The sequence below is a fragment of the Culex quinquefasciatus genome, chromosome 1 (assembly GCF_015732765.1).
Source record: "Culex quinquefasciatus strain JHB chromosome 1, VPISU_Cqui_1.0_pri_paternal, whole genome shotgun sequence".
Lineage (NCBI taxonomy): Eukaryota > Metazoa > Arthropoda > Insecta > Diptera > Culicidae > Culex > Culex quinquefasciatus.
In genome coordinates this window covers 127371746-127389280 of record NC_051861.1, presented here as the reverse complement: position 1 = coordinate 127389280, position 17535 = coordinate 127371746, and the positions used below count along the sequence as shown (strand labels likewise).

Here is a 17535-nt window from a genome sequence, read left to right as displayed (position 1 = left end):
TTTTTATGATTTTTATGATTTTTATGATTTTTATGATTTTTATGATTTTTATGATTTTTATGATTTTTATGATTTTTATGATTTTTATGATTTTTATGATTTTTATGATTTTTATGATTTTTATGATTTTTAAGATTTTTATGATTTTTATGATTTTTATGATTTTTAAGATTTTTATGATTTTTATGATTTTTATGATTTTTATGATTTTTATGATTTTTATGATTTTTCTGATTTTTATGATTTTTATGATTTTTATGATTTTTATGATTTTTATGATTTTTCTGATTTTTATGATTTTTATGATTTTTATGATTTTTCTGATTTTTCTGATTTTTGTGATTTTTATGATTTTTATGATTTTTATGATTTTGATGATTTATATGATTTTTATGATTTTTATGATTTTTATGATTTTTATGATTTTTATGATTTTTATGAATTTTATGATTTTTATGATTTTTATGATTTTCATGATTTTTATGATTTTTATGATTTTTATGATTTTTATGATTTTTATGATTTTTATGATTTTTATGATTTTTATGATTTTTATGATTTTTATGATTTTTATGATTTTTATGATTTTTATGATTTTTATGATTTTTATGATTTTTATGATTTTTATGATTTTTATGATTTTTATGATTTTTATGATTTTTATGATTTTTATGATTTTTATGATTTTTATGGTTTTTATGATTTTTGTGTTTTTTCCATTTTTTTTTGGGTTTTGTGTTTTTTGTAATTTAGTCCGTTGCAAATATTTTTCAAAGTTTGTGTCACCCCCCCCCCCCCTCCCCCTTCAAAATTGGTCTGAAAAATTAGGGGGCAAAAAATATTTTACCAAAAAACTTCAAAGTTTTCATGAAAATAGAAGTCGAACCTACTGAAAACAATCTTAAATGCATTTTTCTGCATCGATAATCATATTTAGTATGTTTGAGCTTGCTTAAAAATGTTTTGAATTTTTATGAAAATCCAAATTCCACCGCAAAAATTTTACATTTCGCAAAAAATATTTTTTTCTCCAATACTTAGATATTTTGGAAACTAACTATGGTAAAACAGCTGGATAGATGTATAATGCATTTCAGAACACTTTTTTCATTAAAATGTTGAAACCAAGGCTCGTTATTTAAATTTTTACCCTTTTTCTATTTTTTTTGCCACCCCCCTCGACTTTGGTCAGAGTCGAGGGACATACACTACAAAAAATATTTGCAACGGCCTTATGTGATTCATGTGATTTATGTGATTTATGCAACCGGGCCCTAAGATGACAGTTATCGTGAGTTGCGCGTATTCACCGACAGATGGCAAGTGGGCCTCGTCGGAGTCCGCCCATCAAATACGCTACTCAAAATTTGCATAGGAAACTTTTTTTTCGTGACGGCTTTTGCGGCACACTCACTTCTACTGTTCTAGACTAATATTTGAATGTGGCGTATCTCTAAACAAGTTTTTAAAGAAAAAGATTCCAGAATGCTTTTTTTGTCGTTTTAAACCAAAACAAGGCAAAAACTATTTTTATTTAAACTATTCGCCATTTTCAAAAGTTTGGCTAGATAATATCGAAGGCCGCCATCTTAGGCCCACTGGGCCCACAAAACGGGGTACGCTCAGTTTATATGGGAGCTGTCTACATGCTCCCGGGCTGGATTTATGTGATTTTTGTTATTTTTATAATTTTTGTGGTTTAACTATTTTTCTAATTTCTGTGATTTTTGTGTTTTTGCGTTTTTTTTGTGATTTATGTGATTTATGTGATTTAATTGATTTATGTGATTTATGTGATTTATGTGATTTATGTGGTTTTTGCGATTTTTGTGATTTTTATGATTTTTATGATTTTTTTGTATTAACGATTTTTGTTATTTTTGTAATTTTTATGATTTTTGCGATTTTTGAGATTTATGTGATTTATGTGATTTTTGAGATTTTTTTTTCATTTTGTTCATTTTGTTCATTTTGTTCATTATGTTCATTTTGTTCATTTTGTTCATTTTGTTCATTTTGTTCATTTTGTTCATTTTGTTCATTTTGTTCATTTTGTTCATTTTGTTCATTTTGTTCATTTTATTCATTTTGTTAATTTAGATCATTTTGTTAATTTAGATCATTTAGGGCATTTTGTTCATTTTGCTCTGCATTCTGCAAAACTGCCATCCCTTATTTAGAACCCCAACAACGCACATGTCCACAACAGAATTGGACAGATCAAACGAAATGGAAGATAAATAAATTGAATGTCTGCTCCAACTTTTAAGTTCCCGCTGAAATAAATTCCAGAACAGCCCCGTCGTAAACAAGCCTGTTTGAGATAGTTTCTCTACTTTAAAAGAATGTGTTTTTCGTGGAAATTTTTGAGTCCAAAGTCCAAATGCATAGTTTTGAGTTGTGGAAGCAACAATTTTAATTAGTTTGTAATTGAGTTTCCTGGAATAAAAATGAAGTCCACTTCTCCGTCGGATATAAAATTGTAACTCCAAAAGCAATTACACAAATCCGCAATCGCTTCCGTGATGGGTGGTGTGAGTGGTGGGAAAAGAAAAGAAAATCGAGCAGCAATCGAGTCGAGGGATTACCTGCAAAATCAATTATGAAATGCAGTTCTAGGAAGGAACCTTAAGCAGCAGCCCAACTCTGGCTTCCCCCCCCCCCCCGGCCAAATCGAATTAAAACCCCTTTTTTCCTCAACTAGTTTCGTGAAACAGTGAGATATCGCTACAAATCCGTTGTTTCTCTCTCTTGATTCCCTTTCCTGGGCAGATTAATCACACCCAGTTCCGGGTACTCGTCCTCGGTGCGGACCGGCCACGTCCAGCAGCACAACACCCTCGAGAACGGGCTGCTGATTGCGGCCAACGTTTCGGTCGGCCACCTGCGAAAGCACAAGTACTTTTACTACATTCCAAGGTGAGAGGTTCGGGGATTTGCATGCATTAAAAGCTAGAAAGGCGATTTCATTCCGTACTGATTTATTGAGGACATTTTTCTTTCATTTTCTGAGGACAGACAAACAGACGAAAATTCCTTCAAATTGTTTAAACTCACCACATCAATTTTAATTTCACCACAGCATGTTTACATGCGTTTGACAGTTACGCAATTCACTTGTTTACATCTGTTTGTCTGTGCGATCTTGATTTTATTTTTAATTAATAATTCTTCAACTCAACAGAATCAGCAACTCCCCCCACAAACGCAAGCAGCGCAATTCGTCCTCCTTCTCAAAAGCTGACATCCTCGACTTCAGCCAGCAAAAATCCCCGGACAATGAGGAGGTCGTGGCATTCCCACCGGAACCCCGTCGAATACGTCACATTCCCAAGGCAAACGGCGTTGGCGCCCCCCTGGAGCAACCCCTTGCGCCGCCCCTGGCCTCTTCGAAAGGGACGTCGAAATCTGGCCAGCAGCAGCAGAAATTCCAACGCTATTACATCTACAGTGCTGCCCCCAGAATGAGGGATGAACTTCCACCAGGGATTCCCGAGAAGAACTTGGTGTTTAGGAATATTGGGTCAAAGTCACCCCAGCGACGGGCGTTTAACGGATCAGCGGAAGAGGACGTTGCATTCAGGAAGGTTAAGAAACGAAGTGCGGCCGATGACATGTTGAGCAAGAATATTACACAGATTTTGGAGAATTTGCTGAAGAGTTACGAAAATTCGCAGATGCCGACGCATGGTCAAGGTATGAAAATATCGGTAGCGTCATAGACAAGCAGACTAAAATCCATCAACCACCAATTTGACGGTCAATTTGAACGATTGAAACTCACCACTACATTTTTAAATTCACCTAAGCTCATTCATACGCGTTTGACAGTTCTTCCACACCTTTTGTGCGGTTCGTTCGTTCACAACTAGATGGCACTAATGAGAAGAGATTGAAATAAATGTTCAACACTTCAAATCTGCTTGTCGGAGGAAGCGTTTTTAAAGCATATAACTATAATATGTTTTTGTAGGGATTCCAACGGTGGTGAAAACAAACATCCTTATACGGAGCATGGGACCGGTGTCGGAACTTGATATGGTAAGCCTCAATCTCAAAATAGCTTTTAAACAGCTGAATATTATCTCTTTTTTGCTTTTTTACAATGTCAAAACTGTAAAAATTGTCAAAATTGTCAACATTGTCACAATTGTCAAAATTGTCAAAATTGACAAAATTGTCACAATTGTCAAAATTGTCAAAATTGTCAAAATTGTCAAAATTGTCAAAATTGTCAAAATTGTCAAAATTGTCAAAATTGTCAAAATTGTCAAAATTGTCAAAATTGTCAAAATTGTCAAAATTGTCAAAATTGTCAAAATTGTCAAAATTGTCAAAATTGTCAAAATTGTCAAAATTGTCAAAATTGTCAAAATTGTCAAAATTGTCAAAATTGTCAAAATGGTCAAAATGGTCAAAATGGTCAAAATTGTCAAAATTGTCAAAATTGTCAAAATTGTCAAAATTGTCAAAATTGTCAAAATTGTCAAAATTGTCAAAATTGTCAAAATTGTCAAAATTGTCAAAATTGTCAAAATTGTCAAAATTGTCAAAATTGTCAAAATTGTCAAAATTGTCAAAATTGTCAAAATTGTCAAAATTGTCAAAATTGTCAAAATTGTCAAAATTGTCAAAATTGTCAAAATTGTCAAAATTGTCAAAATTGTCAAAATTGTCAAAATTGTCAAAATTGTCAAAATTGTCAAAATTGTCAAAATTGTCAAAAATCGCTAAAATTGCTATAATTGTCATAATTGCTTTTTTTGCTTTCTTGCTGTTTTGCTTTTTTGCTTTTTTGCTTTTTTGCTTTTTTGCTTTTTTGCTTTTTTGCTTTTTTGCTTTTTTGCTTTTTTGCTTTTTTGCTTTTTTGCTTTTTTGCTTTTTGCTTTGCTTTTTGCTTTTTTGCTTTTTTGCTTTTTGCTTTTGCTTTTTTGCTTTTTGCTTTTTTTGCTTTTTGCTTTTTTTTTGCTTTTTGCTTTTGCTTTTTGCTTTTTGCTTTTGCTTTTTGCTTTGCTTTTGCTTTTTGCTTTTTTGCTTTTTGCTTTTGCTTTTTGCTTTTTTGCTTTTGCTTTGCTTTTGCTTTTGCTTTTTGCTTTTGCTTTTTGCTTTTGCTTTTTGCTTTTTTTGCTTTTGCTTTTTGCTTTTGCTTTTTGCTTTTTGCTTTTGCTTTTTGCTTTTGCTTTTTGCTTTTTGCTTTTGCTTTTTGCTTTTGCTTTTTGCTTTTGCTTTTTGCTTTTGCTTTTTGCTTTTTGCTTTTTGCTTTTGCTTTTGCTTTTTGCTTTTTGCTTTTTGCTTTTGCTTTTTGCTTTTTGCTTTTTGCTTTTGCTTTTTTGCTTTTTGCTTTTGCTTTTTGCTTTTTTGCTTTTTGCTTTGCTTTTTTGCTTTTTTGCTTTTGCTTTTTTGCTTTTTTGCTTTTTTGCTTTTTTGCTTTTTTGCTTTTATGCTTTTTTGCTTTTTTGCTTTTTTTTTGCTTTTTTTTTTTTTTGAAAAAATGGAAAAATTGTAAAACATGGAAAAATTGGAAAAATTTTGAAAATTGGAAAAATTGGGAAAATTGGAACAATTAGAAAAATTGGAAAAAATTGAAAAAATGAAAATATTGGAAAAATAAAAAAAAATGGATAAATTGGGTACTAAAGCCCTATGTCAATTTTTATTTACAACGTTAAAAAACACGATTAAAAACCATTTCTGAACACTTTTTTCATTTTAATGCAAATTTTTTTTTCAAGACAACATTTTTTCGATGGATTAACTATGGTCCCCTTGGAACGAGCTGTCAAGTAGAAGCTTTTCTGTCAAGAAGGACCGAGAGGTTAATTTTTCAAAATTGATTTAAAAATCCATTTTAAACTCTTTGTGGTCGTACAAAGGGTCATTGTACTCAGAAAAATAAGCTTTATCGCTGTAACCAATAATATCAGCAATCTAAGCTTCATTTTAGGACCCAATTGAAAAAAATGGAAAAAATTTAAAAAAAATTGGAAAAAATTTAAAAAATTGGAAAATTGGAAAAATGGCAAAATAAGACAATTGGAAAAATTGGAAAAATTGGAAAAATTGGAAAAATTGGAAAAATTGGAAACATTGGAAAAATTGGAAAAATTGGAAAAATTGGAAAAATTGGAAAAATTGGAAAAATTGGAAAAATTGGAAAAATTGGAAAAATTGGAAAAATTGGAAAAATTAAAAAAAATTGGAAAAATTGGAAAAATTGGAAAAATTGGAAAAATTGGAAAAATTGGAAAAATTGGAAAAATTGGAAAAATTGGAAAAATTGGAAAAATTGGAAAAATTGGAAAAATTGGAAAAATTGGAAAAATTGGAAACATTGGAAAAATTGGAAAAATTGGAAAAATTGGAAAAATTGGAAAAATTGGAAAAATTAAAAAAAATGGAAAAATGGCAAAATTAGACAATTAAAAAAATTGGAAAAATTGGAAAAATTGGAAAAATTGGAAAAATTGGAAAAAATGAAAAAATTGGAAAAATTTGAAAAATTTGAAAAATTTGAAAAATTGAAAAAATTGGAAAAATTGGAAAAATTGGAAAAATTGGAAAAATTGGAAAAATTGAAAAAATTGGAAAAATTGGAAAAATTGGAAAAATTGGAAAAATTGGAAAAATTGGAAAAATTGGAAAAATTGGAAAAATTGGAAAAATTGGAAAAATTGGAAAATTGGAAAAATTGGAAAAATTGGAAAAATTGGAAAAATTGGAAAAATTGGAAAAATTGGAAAAATTGAAAAAATTGGAAAAATTGGAAAAATTGGAAAAATTGGAAAAATTGGAAAAATTGGAAAAATTGGAAAAAATGGAAAAATTGGAAAAATTGGAAAAATTGGAAAAATTGAAAAAATTGGAAAATTGGAAAAATTGGAAAAATTGGAAAAATTGGAAAAAAATGGAAAAATTGGAAAAATTGGAAAAATTGGAAAAATTGGAAAAATTGGAAAAATTGGAAAATTGGAAAAATTGGAAAAATTGGAAAAATTGGAAAAATTGGAAAAAATGGAAAAAATGGAAAAATTGGAAAATTGGAAAAAATGGAAAAATTGGAAAAAATTGGAAAAATTGAAAAAATTGGAAAAATTGGAAAAATTGGAAAAATTGGAAAAATTGGAAAAATTGGAAAAATTGGAAAAATTGGAAAAATTGGAAAAATTGGAAAAATTGGAAAAATTGGAAAAATTGGAAAAATTGGAAAAATTGGAAAAATTGGAAAAATTGGAAAAATTGGAAAAATTGGAAAAATTGGAAAAATTGGGAAAATTGGAAAAAGATGGAAAAATAGAAAAATTGAAAAATTGATAAAAATGGAAAAATTTCAAAAATTGGAAAAAAACCGATTTTTCGCTTTTTTGCTTTCATTCATGGATAACCATCACAAAATCATGAATTGTGTTATCGATCTCGTGAACCAAAATCTCCGAAAGTTGGTTGAAATTTTTGACGTGTCGAATAAATCTCATAATTCAATTTAAATTCACGATTTTGTTAACTTTATTAATTATCGAATTTCTAACCTCTACTTATCTTTTCTCCCTCAGGACTACTCCATGGACTGCTACTTCCGGCAGTACTGGCGCGACAAACGGCTCAGCTTCCACGGCCCCATAAAGAGCCTCTCCCTCTCGATCAAAATGCTCGAACGAATCTGGCGCCCGGACACGTACTTTTACAACGGCAAACACTCGCACGTGCACACCATCACGGTGCCAAATAAGCTTCTTAGACTGAGTCAGGACGGGGAGATCCTGTACTCGATGCGGCTCACCATCAAGGCGGGCTGTTTGATGCAGCTGCAGAGCTTCCCGATGGACCGGCAGTCGTGTCCGCTGGTTCTCGGAAGTTACGCCTACTCTCGCCAGCAGCTGATCTACCAGTGGCAAACGGACGATTCGGTCAACTTCGTTCCCGGGCTGTCACTGAGTCAGTTTGATCTGATCAGCTTCCACCAGAAGAATTACACTTTTGCCAGGAGGGAGGGCGAGTTTTCCGTCCTGCACGTGTCCTTCAACCTGCAGAGGCACACCGGCTACTTCCTGATCCAGGTGTACGTTCCGTGCATTCTGATTGTGGTTCTGTCGTGGGTTTCCTTCTGGATCCATCGGGAGGCTACGAGCGATCGGGTTGGGCTGGGGATCACCACGGTGCTGACGCTGTCGACGATCAGTTTGGACTCGAGGACGGATTTGCCGAAGGTGAGGTACGCGACGGCGCTGGACTGGTTCCTGCTGATGAACTTTATCTACTGCATCGCGACGCTGCTGGAGTTTGCCGGGGTGCACTACTTTACGAAGGTGAGGTTCACGGCATCGTGAATTTTATGCATGCACGCGTGCACAAAACTCATTGTCAAAATTGCCAAAATTGTCAAAATTGGACAATTTGTCAAAATTGTCAAAATTGTAAAAATTGTCAAAATTAGCAAAATTGTCAAAAATTTCAAAATTGTCAAAATTGTCAAAACTGTCAAAATTGTCAAAATTGACAAAATTGACCAAATTATCAAAATTGTAAAAATTGTCAAAATTGTCAGAATTGGCAAAATTGGCAAAATTGTCAAAATTACCAAAATTGTCAAAATTGTCAAAATTGTCAAAATTGTCAAAATTGTCAAAATTGTCAAAATTGTCAAAATAGTCAAAATTGTCCAAATTGGCAAAATTGTCAAAATTGTCAATAATATTAAAATTGTCAAAAATGTTAAAATTGTCAAAATTGTCAAAATTGTCAAAATTGTCACAATTGTCACAATTGTCAAAATTGTCACAATTGTCAAAATTGTCACAATTGTCAAAATTGTCAATATTGTCAAAATTGTCAATTTTTTCAATTCAATTCGGCTTTATTGGTGAATAATCAAGATACAATGAGTTATTTTGAAGTGCACAACAGAGTTTTAGAGTTCCTTACAGCTGTGTGTTGCTTCATTATCCATTTAGGAACAATTATGTCTTTAACTAAGGCACTAGCAAGAGTAAGAAAAAAACTATAAAAAAAAACTTACAGAAATTGCAAAGGAAAGGGAATAGAGGAAGAGAGAGCTTATATCTAGATTACAGGTAATTTATCCTTTGTAGATGTGTTTGATCATCAGTTCCCCAAGGGCCAGGAATTGTTCTGCCTTGTTCCGGCAGCTCCGAAACCGCGTCATCATCTCCCCCGCGAGAGCAAAGAACTCCGGCAGGGTGAAGAGATCTTCCCCGGTGACTTCTTGCTGGGCCGTACTGCCGCTACCGGCAGCGACCACGCTGGCGAACGAACGCCCCCAACCAGGAGGGAACGCTGAGTTTTCAGCTGGAACCGTACGCTGTCCAGCTGCAGGAACGGCTGCGCTCGTACTTCGCTGAGGAGGGTGGGACGCTTTCTTCTTCCTTTTTCCTGCTCCTCGAGGTAGGCCTTGCGCGCAACGCATCCGCGGTAATTGCCGGTATGGTTGCCGTCACAGTTCGCGCACTTTACGCGCGGCTTGGTTTGTTCTGCCTTGTCCCCCAAGTCCGCCTTTCGTGGCAGTGCGCACGCCTCCGAGAGGTGTGACTCACCGCACTTCACGCAGCGGGGCCGGAGGTTGCAGTTCCGCGAGCCGTGGCCGAATTTCTGGCAACGGTGGCATTGCGCTACGTCCGTCGGGTTCTTGGTGTAAAACCGCCAGTTTACCCAAAACCGTCCAACGTTTTAGTCCGCCGCAGGTCTTGGATCTTGACGGTGCCGCGGTCGAAGTACAACAGGTACAGTGTGTGTGTACCTGTTACCGTTGTCTTGCGCGAGAGCACTTTAATCTCCCGCGGTTTTATTCCGGCGTCCGAAAGGTGACCCTTCAGGTCGGAGATCGGAGGTCTTGATAACCCTGCAAGACGACCTTAACAGGGGGCTTCTCGGGGTTGAATGTGTAGAAGTTGGATTTACTACGCTTCAATTCTTCAAACACCAGGTCGAAATTCTTTTGGTCAGTGTGATCACTTGCACTGCCGACTTACCGATTTTCAGACAATATCCGAGGCCTTCCAGCAACTCGCCAACATCGTCCGCTAACGTGTCCAAAACAAAAATTGGAGGTGGTCTACGTTCCGCTGGAGAGTTGTTCTTTTTTGACGCCGGCACTTTTTTCCGTGCACGACCATCATCGTCGTCGTCGTCGGTAGTGCTGCTACCGTCAGAGTTGTTATTTTCTTCGTCGTCGCTCAGCATCTGGAACTCGTTCCTGATGGGGATGTTGGCGGATGTTGATGTGCCACTGGTCGTGGCACCGGAAGTACCGGAACGGGTTCGCACTGGTGATCTTGGGACATATCCGGGATGTGGTAACTTTTTGTCGATGCCTTCTGCGTTCACGCTCCCCTGCGCGATGGCGGTCGACACGGCGTTGGTTTGTTTACCTTTTTGCACACGGCCGGTAGACGAACTTCGCGGGTTTTTCGAGGCCGCACTCGAACTGCCACGGCCACGGCCGGCCTTTGGCATGCTGGAGAAGCAAACTCGCGGGTAACCACAATCAATTACGGCGAAAAAATCGAAAAAACGATGGAGCACTGAGCACTAGCTGCATGCTCTCGTGCGTACACGGAGGGAGCTGTCAAAATTGTCAAAATTGTGAAAATTGCGAAACCGGTTCCATTTCTGGGTTCAATTATGGTCCATCTCCGGCTACAGCAGCCTCCCGAAATTTCACTATTTATTACTAGAAGCTCGCAAAGTGGTTCTCAGACGATCCCGTAATGGCCACCGGAACGAACCTCAAAATGCGGAGAAGTGGAACCAGGTCACCTAGGCCTAGCAGATCTCGGTCGTGAGGCCGACTTATCAAGGCTTGATTGCGCGCTTTTACGGACCAACGGAAGGTGTTGGGCGAGGTCACCAGGTTTCACTGTTCCGCATCTTAACGGATAACTATTTACGGGTTCATGTTCCGGTCCTGGTTCTCTCTAAGAAAGTTGAATTGATTCTGGCGGCTTTTCTTGTTGTTCCGGAATATTAAGTCGGAATTCTTGAACCGGTCAAGCTTTTTTATCTATCAAAACAAACTGCTCGACTGATTTGACAACGAGAACTGTCATTCGCTCTTGACAGTTCTCGCTGTCAAAAAATCGAGCAGTCTGATGCGTGAACGCAAAAAAAGGTAAGCCAAAAAGCAAGTTATCGCGGTTAAGACTGGTTGCAACGCGAAGTTTTATAATTGTTTCAAATTGCGAGCAGTTTTAAATTTTTAGAACTGGCGGAAATGAAACTAGAACACGGTGCTCGCAACGCGCTGATCTAAATGTTGTTTCAAAAAAATGCTTTTAATTGTGTGCGTATGATTATCAACACAGCATCATAGTGTGTGTGTAAGAATACGTGGATACCTCCATATATCTGATTTTTTTTTGAAACTGAGTTCTATTCCAGTTCCAAATCGTCTCACGTTTGAAACAAACTCGTCGAGCAGTTTTATTCCGGTTTCAAAATACTGCTCGAAAAATAAAACTGCAACTCCGCGTTGCGGGTGGTCTGTTTCAGTTCTATTTGAAAAATGAAACAGCTAGAACAAAGTAGAGCCGCGTTGCAACCAGTCTAACGCGCGTTAAAGCAAGTTAAAGCGGAAAGGTGAAAGTGAACGCTGCAAAGGGAGCGTTCTTTTATTACGTAACGCGAAAAATCGGACTTTAGACCCCCTCCCCCCCCCCCTCGTAACAAAATTTCCATACAAATTTTAAAAATTTTGTATGGAGCGTAACACGGCCTCCGACCCCCTCCCCCTACTGCGTTACGTAATAAAAGAACACTCCCAAAGGTATGGAAAGGAAGCTTTATCGCTCGGTTAGCGCGGAAGTGACGCACCCCTCGGAAAATTGTCAAAATTGTCAAAATTGTCAAAATTGTCAAAATTGTTAAAATTGTCAAAATTGACAAAATTGTCACAATTGTCAAAATTGTCAAAATTGTAAAAAATGTCGAAATTGTCGAAATTGTCAAAATTGTCAAAATTGTCAAAATTGTCAAAATTGTCAAAATTGTCAAAATTGTCAAAATTGTCAAAATTGTCAAAATTTTCGAAATTGTCGAAATTGTCAAAATTGTCAAAATTGTCAAAATTGTCTGAGCTTTCCGTTAGAAAAGAAATACTCAACTCATCTGATTTAGTCAAGACTTTATTTTATACTAAAACCCTTTCACAATTCATGCCCTTTAGTCTTCATGCTCTTCCTCGTCTTCCTCAATATCGTTGGACGGCAGCGGTGGAACCACGTAGGTCCGAACACGTGGCTCCATGGTCAGAATGATTGGCGTCACCACCGGTCCGTAGTCCTTGATTATTCCCACTTCCGCGTTGCGCTTTCTGTAAGGAGTCTGAAAATTGGAACGAAAATAAAAACCCCAATAGATGGCGTTAATATCCATGATTGCGCCAAAAGTTAGGCAATTTTGATTCTTACAACTGTTCCACCGGAGGCAAAGGACAGCAAAAGTCCTGCCAAGAAGATCACCACAACTTGAACGTACAACTTCATCCTGCGATCGTTGAAACTATAATGACTGAAAAGCAGAAATGCAACGAGCAGAAATAGTTTGCAACCTTGAGTCCCGCCTGTTGATCCCAGGAAATAACTCATTGCTCCCGCGTCGCTGGAGGGAAGAACGCACTTTTCATGATTACAGAACTCAGTTGATAACCTTTTAGAAATGTGCAACAACATTGTGACTCGTGTTGCATCAATCGTATAGTATTTACAAATGATTAAAAACAGTTGTAAAACCGTTCAATGGAGTAATTTTGAGCTGTCAAACCTACACGCCAATTCAAACATACCCAAAAAGTTCACTAAATTCAACCCAAACTCCTCCCAAACAGGTGGGCAGCGGTGAAATCCCCCTCGACGAGGACGAGTGGGAGGACATTGACAACTCGGTCGAGATCGGCCTCGGCATCAGCTCCAACAGCAGCACCGGTGGTGGTCCGATAATCCGTTCCCGGGCGGCCTCCATCCACGACTCGCCCCAACGGCTGATGGCGGCCCGCCGCCGCAGTTCGCTGATTTGTCCGATTTACAACGATCCGCAGCACATGTTCAAGCCCACGACGTCGCACCTGTCCACGATGGAGCGGACCACGCAGACGGAACCGCCGAAGGAGCCCCGCTGGAAGCAGCTGTGGCTGTGCTTTTTGGGCGATGACCAGTTTCGGCGGAGGCGGCAGAGGGAGGCCACCGGGCGGGGTAAGGAGAGGGGGTGTATTTTTGTGAATGTATAACAATAGGTCGAAAGACAAAAGGTCGATTTCACAAAACTTCAAAAGTACAAAAGTTCGAAAATCTGCTTTATTTTTTTTTATTTTGCGTGATGTCTCAGTTTTAAAAAGTCAAATAATTTTCCTGTATATCGATTTAAGGATATTTTCATCCTTGAAGTAACAGAAAAACGCACAGAATTATTATAGAAACAAGATGTTTTATTTAACACCAAAACTACCAAGCTCGAGAAAAAGGGGGAATTTCCATACAAATTCCCCCTTTTTCTCGAGCTTGGGAGTTCAGGTGTTAAAATAAACTTCTTTTACTTTTTTGTAAATGAGATCTTCTTCATAAACATTATTTGTAATTTTTGTTTAAAAAAAATAAAAAATTGCAAAAAATTTACTGAAACAGGAATTAGGAAAAAATATAATTTAACCCAAAAATGACGAACTCTTCGTCACAGTGTCCTGATGCAAACAATGATCGAGCTGTAACTGTCAAAAAAAACACCAGCTGGTAGTCGCCTGACAAAAAACTTTATCTAGAAAGAGATAGGAAATCTGATGCAAACAAACGTCCAGCTGTCATGTAAACATACTTTGAATGTATTGGTAAATTTCTGACAAGAATGCTTTTTACATTATTTTGAAAAAAAAATCTATAAATTATGTTCGAACTTAGCACTTTCTCAGTATTTTTAAAATAACTGCTATTGTTTGAATTAATGGAAAAACTCACACACAGATTCTAAACATGTTCGAATCAAATGAACTCATAAAACTATTAAAAGAACTGTTAATTTTTGACGTAATGGTAAAGAAATTTTTGAATTCACAAAAATGTTGCAGAAAACCAATAGTTGATTTTGAAATAATATTTAAACACGTTTGAATCAAAACGACCTTTTGTTCGTTCGACTATTTGTCCATTTTGGACCTTATGTTTTTTGTCATTTTCTTCCGATCTTTTGTTTTACAACCGTATGTTATGAATTTTTTAAGTATTTAAGTCTAAAAATTAGTAAAAAATATTAAAATCGAAACTTCATACAAAATTTCAACCATGGAGAAAAATCGTCATTTTGTCAAATCAATATTTAATGATAACAACGTTTAATAGAGTATTAAGTTTTCTTAGAAAATGTACCAAATTAAACTATTTTTTCGTTCCCTGCACATTAGGGTGCCCAGAAAAAATGACCCCCCGCTCCACAAGTGAAAAACGTTTTTTTTTTATTATTTTGAGCATCTGTGTAAATTTTGAGCGAAATTGAATGATATTTACCCATTGATACCCGAGCCTAAAGTCGGCAAAAAAAATGTTTATCATACAAAAATGACTTTTCTAAACCGCTAATAACTTTTCAGGATCGAGTTTTACAGCTTTGATGTGTTCTACAAAGTTGTAGAGCATTATATTTTCAATAAAAATCTCACTTTTGGGAATATTTGGATGGAAGTAGCGCACCGTGCAGACCAAACCGTAAGAAACTTGGGTTTTCCATACATTTTTTCGATTTTTTCCATACAAACTTCACCTCCGAGTATCAATGGGTAAATGATGACCGATTTTGCTCATATTTGGCCCAGACTCCTAATATAGGTCAAGGAACAATATTCAGCTTGTGGAGCGAGGTTTTGAAAAAAAGTCCCATATTCTGGGCACCCTACTGCACATACAACTTGTCTACCATATTTTTCAGAGATATAATTTCAAAAGAATTCATGAGATTTAAACTTGGAGACTAAAATTTGATTACTAATATTATTTTTGATTTTTGACATCAGACCATTTTTCAGATTTTTTTTCAGAGTCTCGTTTTATTACCAGGATATTTGATGACTAAGTTTGATGGTTTAAGAAATAAGCTTGAAAAAATAGAACCTATCATTTATGTTATTTTTCTGGTCAAAAATTTGCTAAATATCCATGATTTTTTTAAAATCTTTTTTTCTATTTTTTTTTGTTTTAAAATTTTTTAATAGTTTTAAAAAAAATTATATTATTTTAGCTTTTTGTTTTTTTTTTTGTTTTTTAAATGTTGCAAGAGATTCATTTTGACTAGACAAGACTGTTAAATCTTGTTTATTTTTGGAATTACAAAATCAAATGTAAAATAGATAAATTAGAGGCAAATCAGAGAAAATCTTAAGCTACTTTAGACGAATACAAACAAAAACTAGCAATAAATGAAAATTTACGTGCCCTACATTTTCTTTAAAAACATGATTTTATTATCTTTGAATAAGATCAAGCTTGTTTTGCAATGCCTCTTATTAGTTAGTATTAACATATTCCATTATAAATCATTATGTTAGCTCTAAAAAGAGCAAAAAATTTAAGAACATATTTTCAAAATTGGCCAAGAAAATTTATAGTTTTATCAAAAATAATATTAAATGAAGCATAAATAGTACATTTTAAAATCTTAACAAAACCTTTTAAATTAAATTTTCATATTTTTTACGTTCCGTGAATTTTCCGTATTTTTTTTATTTAGAATTAAGGTCCCCGTGAAATTTGCAATTTTTGAGCGTGAAAAATCACTAAGCCAATTTAATTGCAAATTAGAGTGCTTATTTGAAAAATTGTTACAAAAATAATAGAAACAGTCATTGAAGGGTTATACAACTAAAGAACATAATTTCGAAGAATTTATGGTCGGAATTAAAAAAGCTCCTGGTGATTGAAGGTAGAATTATGTCGCCCTCCATAATCGTGAAAAGACAATCCTGAATTCTAAGAATCAATTAATTTGATTCTCATATTTTTCAAATAATTCTTGTAAATAATCGAAAACCGGTCGAAAACGATTTTTTAAAGCTCTTGTATTAAATTATATTAATTTTGAACAAAATTGACAGCTTCTATTTAGAATTTCCATAAACTCTACCCAAGTGTTGTTTTTTTTATTCAGCGTTGCCAGATCACTGAACATTTGTGAATATTTGAAAGGATTAAAAATATTTATCCAATGATGTGCTAAGAGTGCTGAACAAAATTTAAAACAACCATTCTTTAAAAAAATCCAATTATTCCTGTTAAGTTTTAAAGCTTTGAATAAGTTATGCAAATACTTTGCCTTGTACAGAAAATGGCTCATAAAGAAATTTTCTTCAAAATTTAAAACAACCGACCTTTAAAACAATTTTAAACATAATTTAAGGAGTCAAATCTTATGACAGGGTTGGCAGATCTTTAAAAATAATGACACCTTTAAAATAATCCCAATAAATATTCAACCATGTAGACATTTTTTCCATATGTTCTCTCATTAATATCGTCGAATTTCAACCATGTAATGTTCCATAAATTTCTTATAAGTACTGATATTTTCGAACAAGGTTGCCAGATGATGTAGGCGATCATACTTTTAAATGGTACATATATAATTCAATAAAACAATTCTGGAAACTATTTTGTCTTCAGAAATTATGTTCTCCGGAAAGTTATGAATTTAACTTATGTACTCGTAACATTAGACAGGGTTGCCAGATCTTCAATATTTTATCATTTTTCATTTTAATTTTTTTTTCACATAAAAATATTTTGAGTTTCATTTTTCTTATAGTTTTGCTACCATTTTTTTCCTGCGAAAATTGACAAAAAAATACCATTGATTTTTTGACATTCAAAAATTCTTGTCCAACCCCACCCAGGTGGAGCGAGCCGCCACGTCAACAGTGTCTCGCTGATCGACCAGGCCGCCCGCGTCCTCTTTCCGGCCTCGTTCACCTTCTTCAACGTGCTGTACTGGCTGTGCTACTACACCTACCAGGCGGACTTTACCTGGGCACCGCTCAAGGAGAGTTAAGTCGATATAAATGATTAAAAACACAGAGCGAATAATGATGGAGAGAGGAGAGCGTGGAAATTGTCTCTCTCAAGTTTGATTGCATTTTTGTACGGTCGTTTTGCGCTCTCTTTCGCTGTCTCTCAATTCTGCAGAGAAAAGTACAAAAATGCAATTCTGCCAAACGGAGAGAATTTCTTAACTTCTCTCTTCGAGTAATCACTGATATTAATCAAATACGAGAAAAATAATCGCATCGAAATTAATCGAATTTTAGTGAGATCCAAAATAAGGTTTCAAACGAAAAAAATAAATAAATTAACTGTCCCACAACACAACCCACCTCTGCCAACATTAAAAGTGTAGCTTGTTACGTGAAAAAATAACCTAGCTTACCAATAAAATTAATCGAATTAAAAAAGGGACTTTCTTCTCGTTAAATTGAAAGAAAAGTTTTTCCTCTACGGATTTTGATTTTAATTCCTTAAACTCTCGGATTTTACGTTTATATAAAATAAATAAAGC

The 17535-nt window shown here is 35.1% G+C and overlaps 2 protein-coding genes across 2 annotated transcripts in view; one reads left to right on the top strand and one right to left on the bottom strand.

The window, feature by feature from the left end:
- Positions 1-17423, top strand: part of LOC6042758 (gamma-aminobutyric acid receptor subunit alpha-6) — a 37758-nt gene extending 20335 nt beyond the window's left edge. Inside the window, exons 3-8 of the mRNA XM_038249113.1 lie at positions 2773-2919; positions 3185-3696; positions 3974-4041; positions 7551-8303; positions 12836-13199; positions 16877-17423. Coding sequence (XP_038105041.1) covers positions 2773-2919; positions 3185-3696; positions 3974-4041; positions 7551-8303; positions 12836-13199; positions 16877-17031 — 1999 coding nt within the window. The 3' untranslated portion in view covers positions 17032-17423. The remainder of the gene's footprint in view (positions 1-2772; positions 2920-3184; positions 3697-3973; positions 4042-7550; positions 8304-12835; positions 13200-16876) is intronic.
- Positions 12114-12603, bottom strand: LOC6042757. Its single transcript, XM_038249115.1, has 2 exons — positions 12420-12603; positions 12114-12333 (listed from the first exon to the last, which is right to left on the bottom strand). The coding sequence occupies exons 1-2, from the start codon at positions 12594-12596 to the stop codon at positions 12172-12174; spliced, it is 339 nt and encodes a 112-aa protein (XP_038105043.1). The 5' UTR covers positions 12597-12603; the 3' UTR covers positions 12114-12171.
- Positions 17424-17535: the final 112 nt, after the last annotated feature.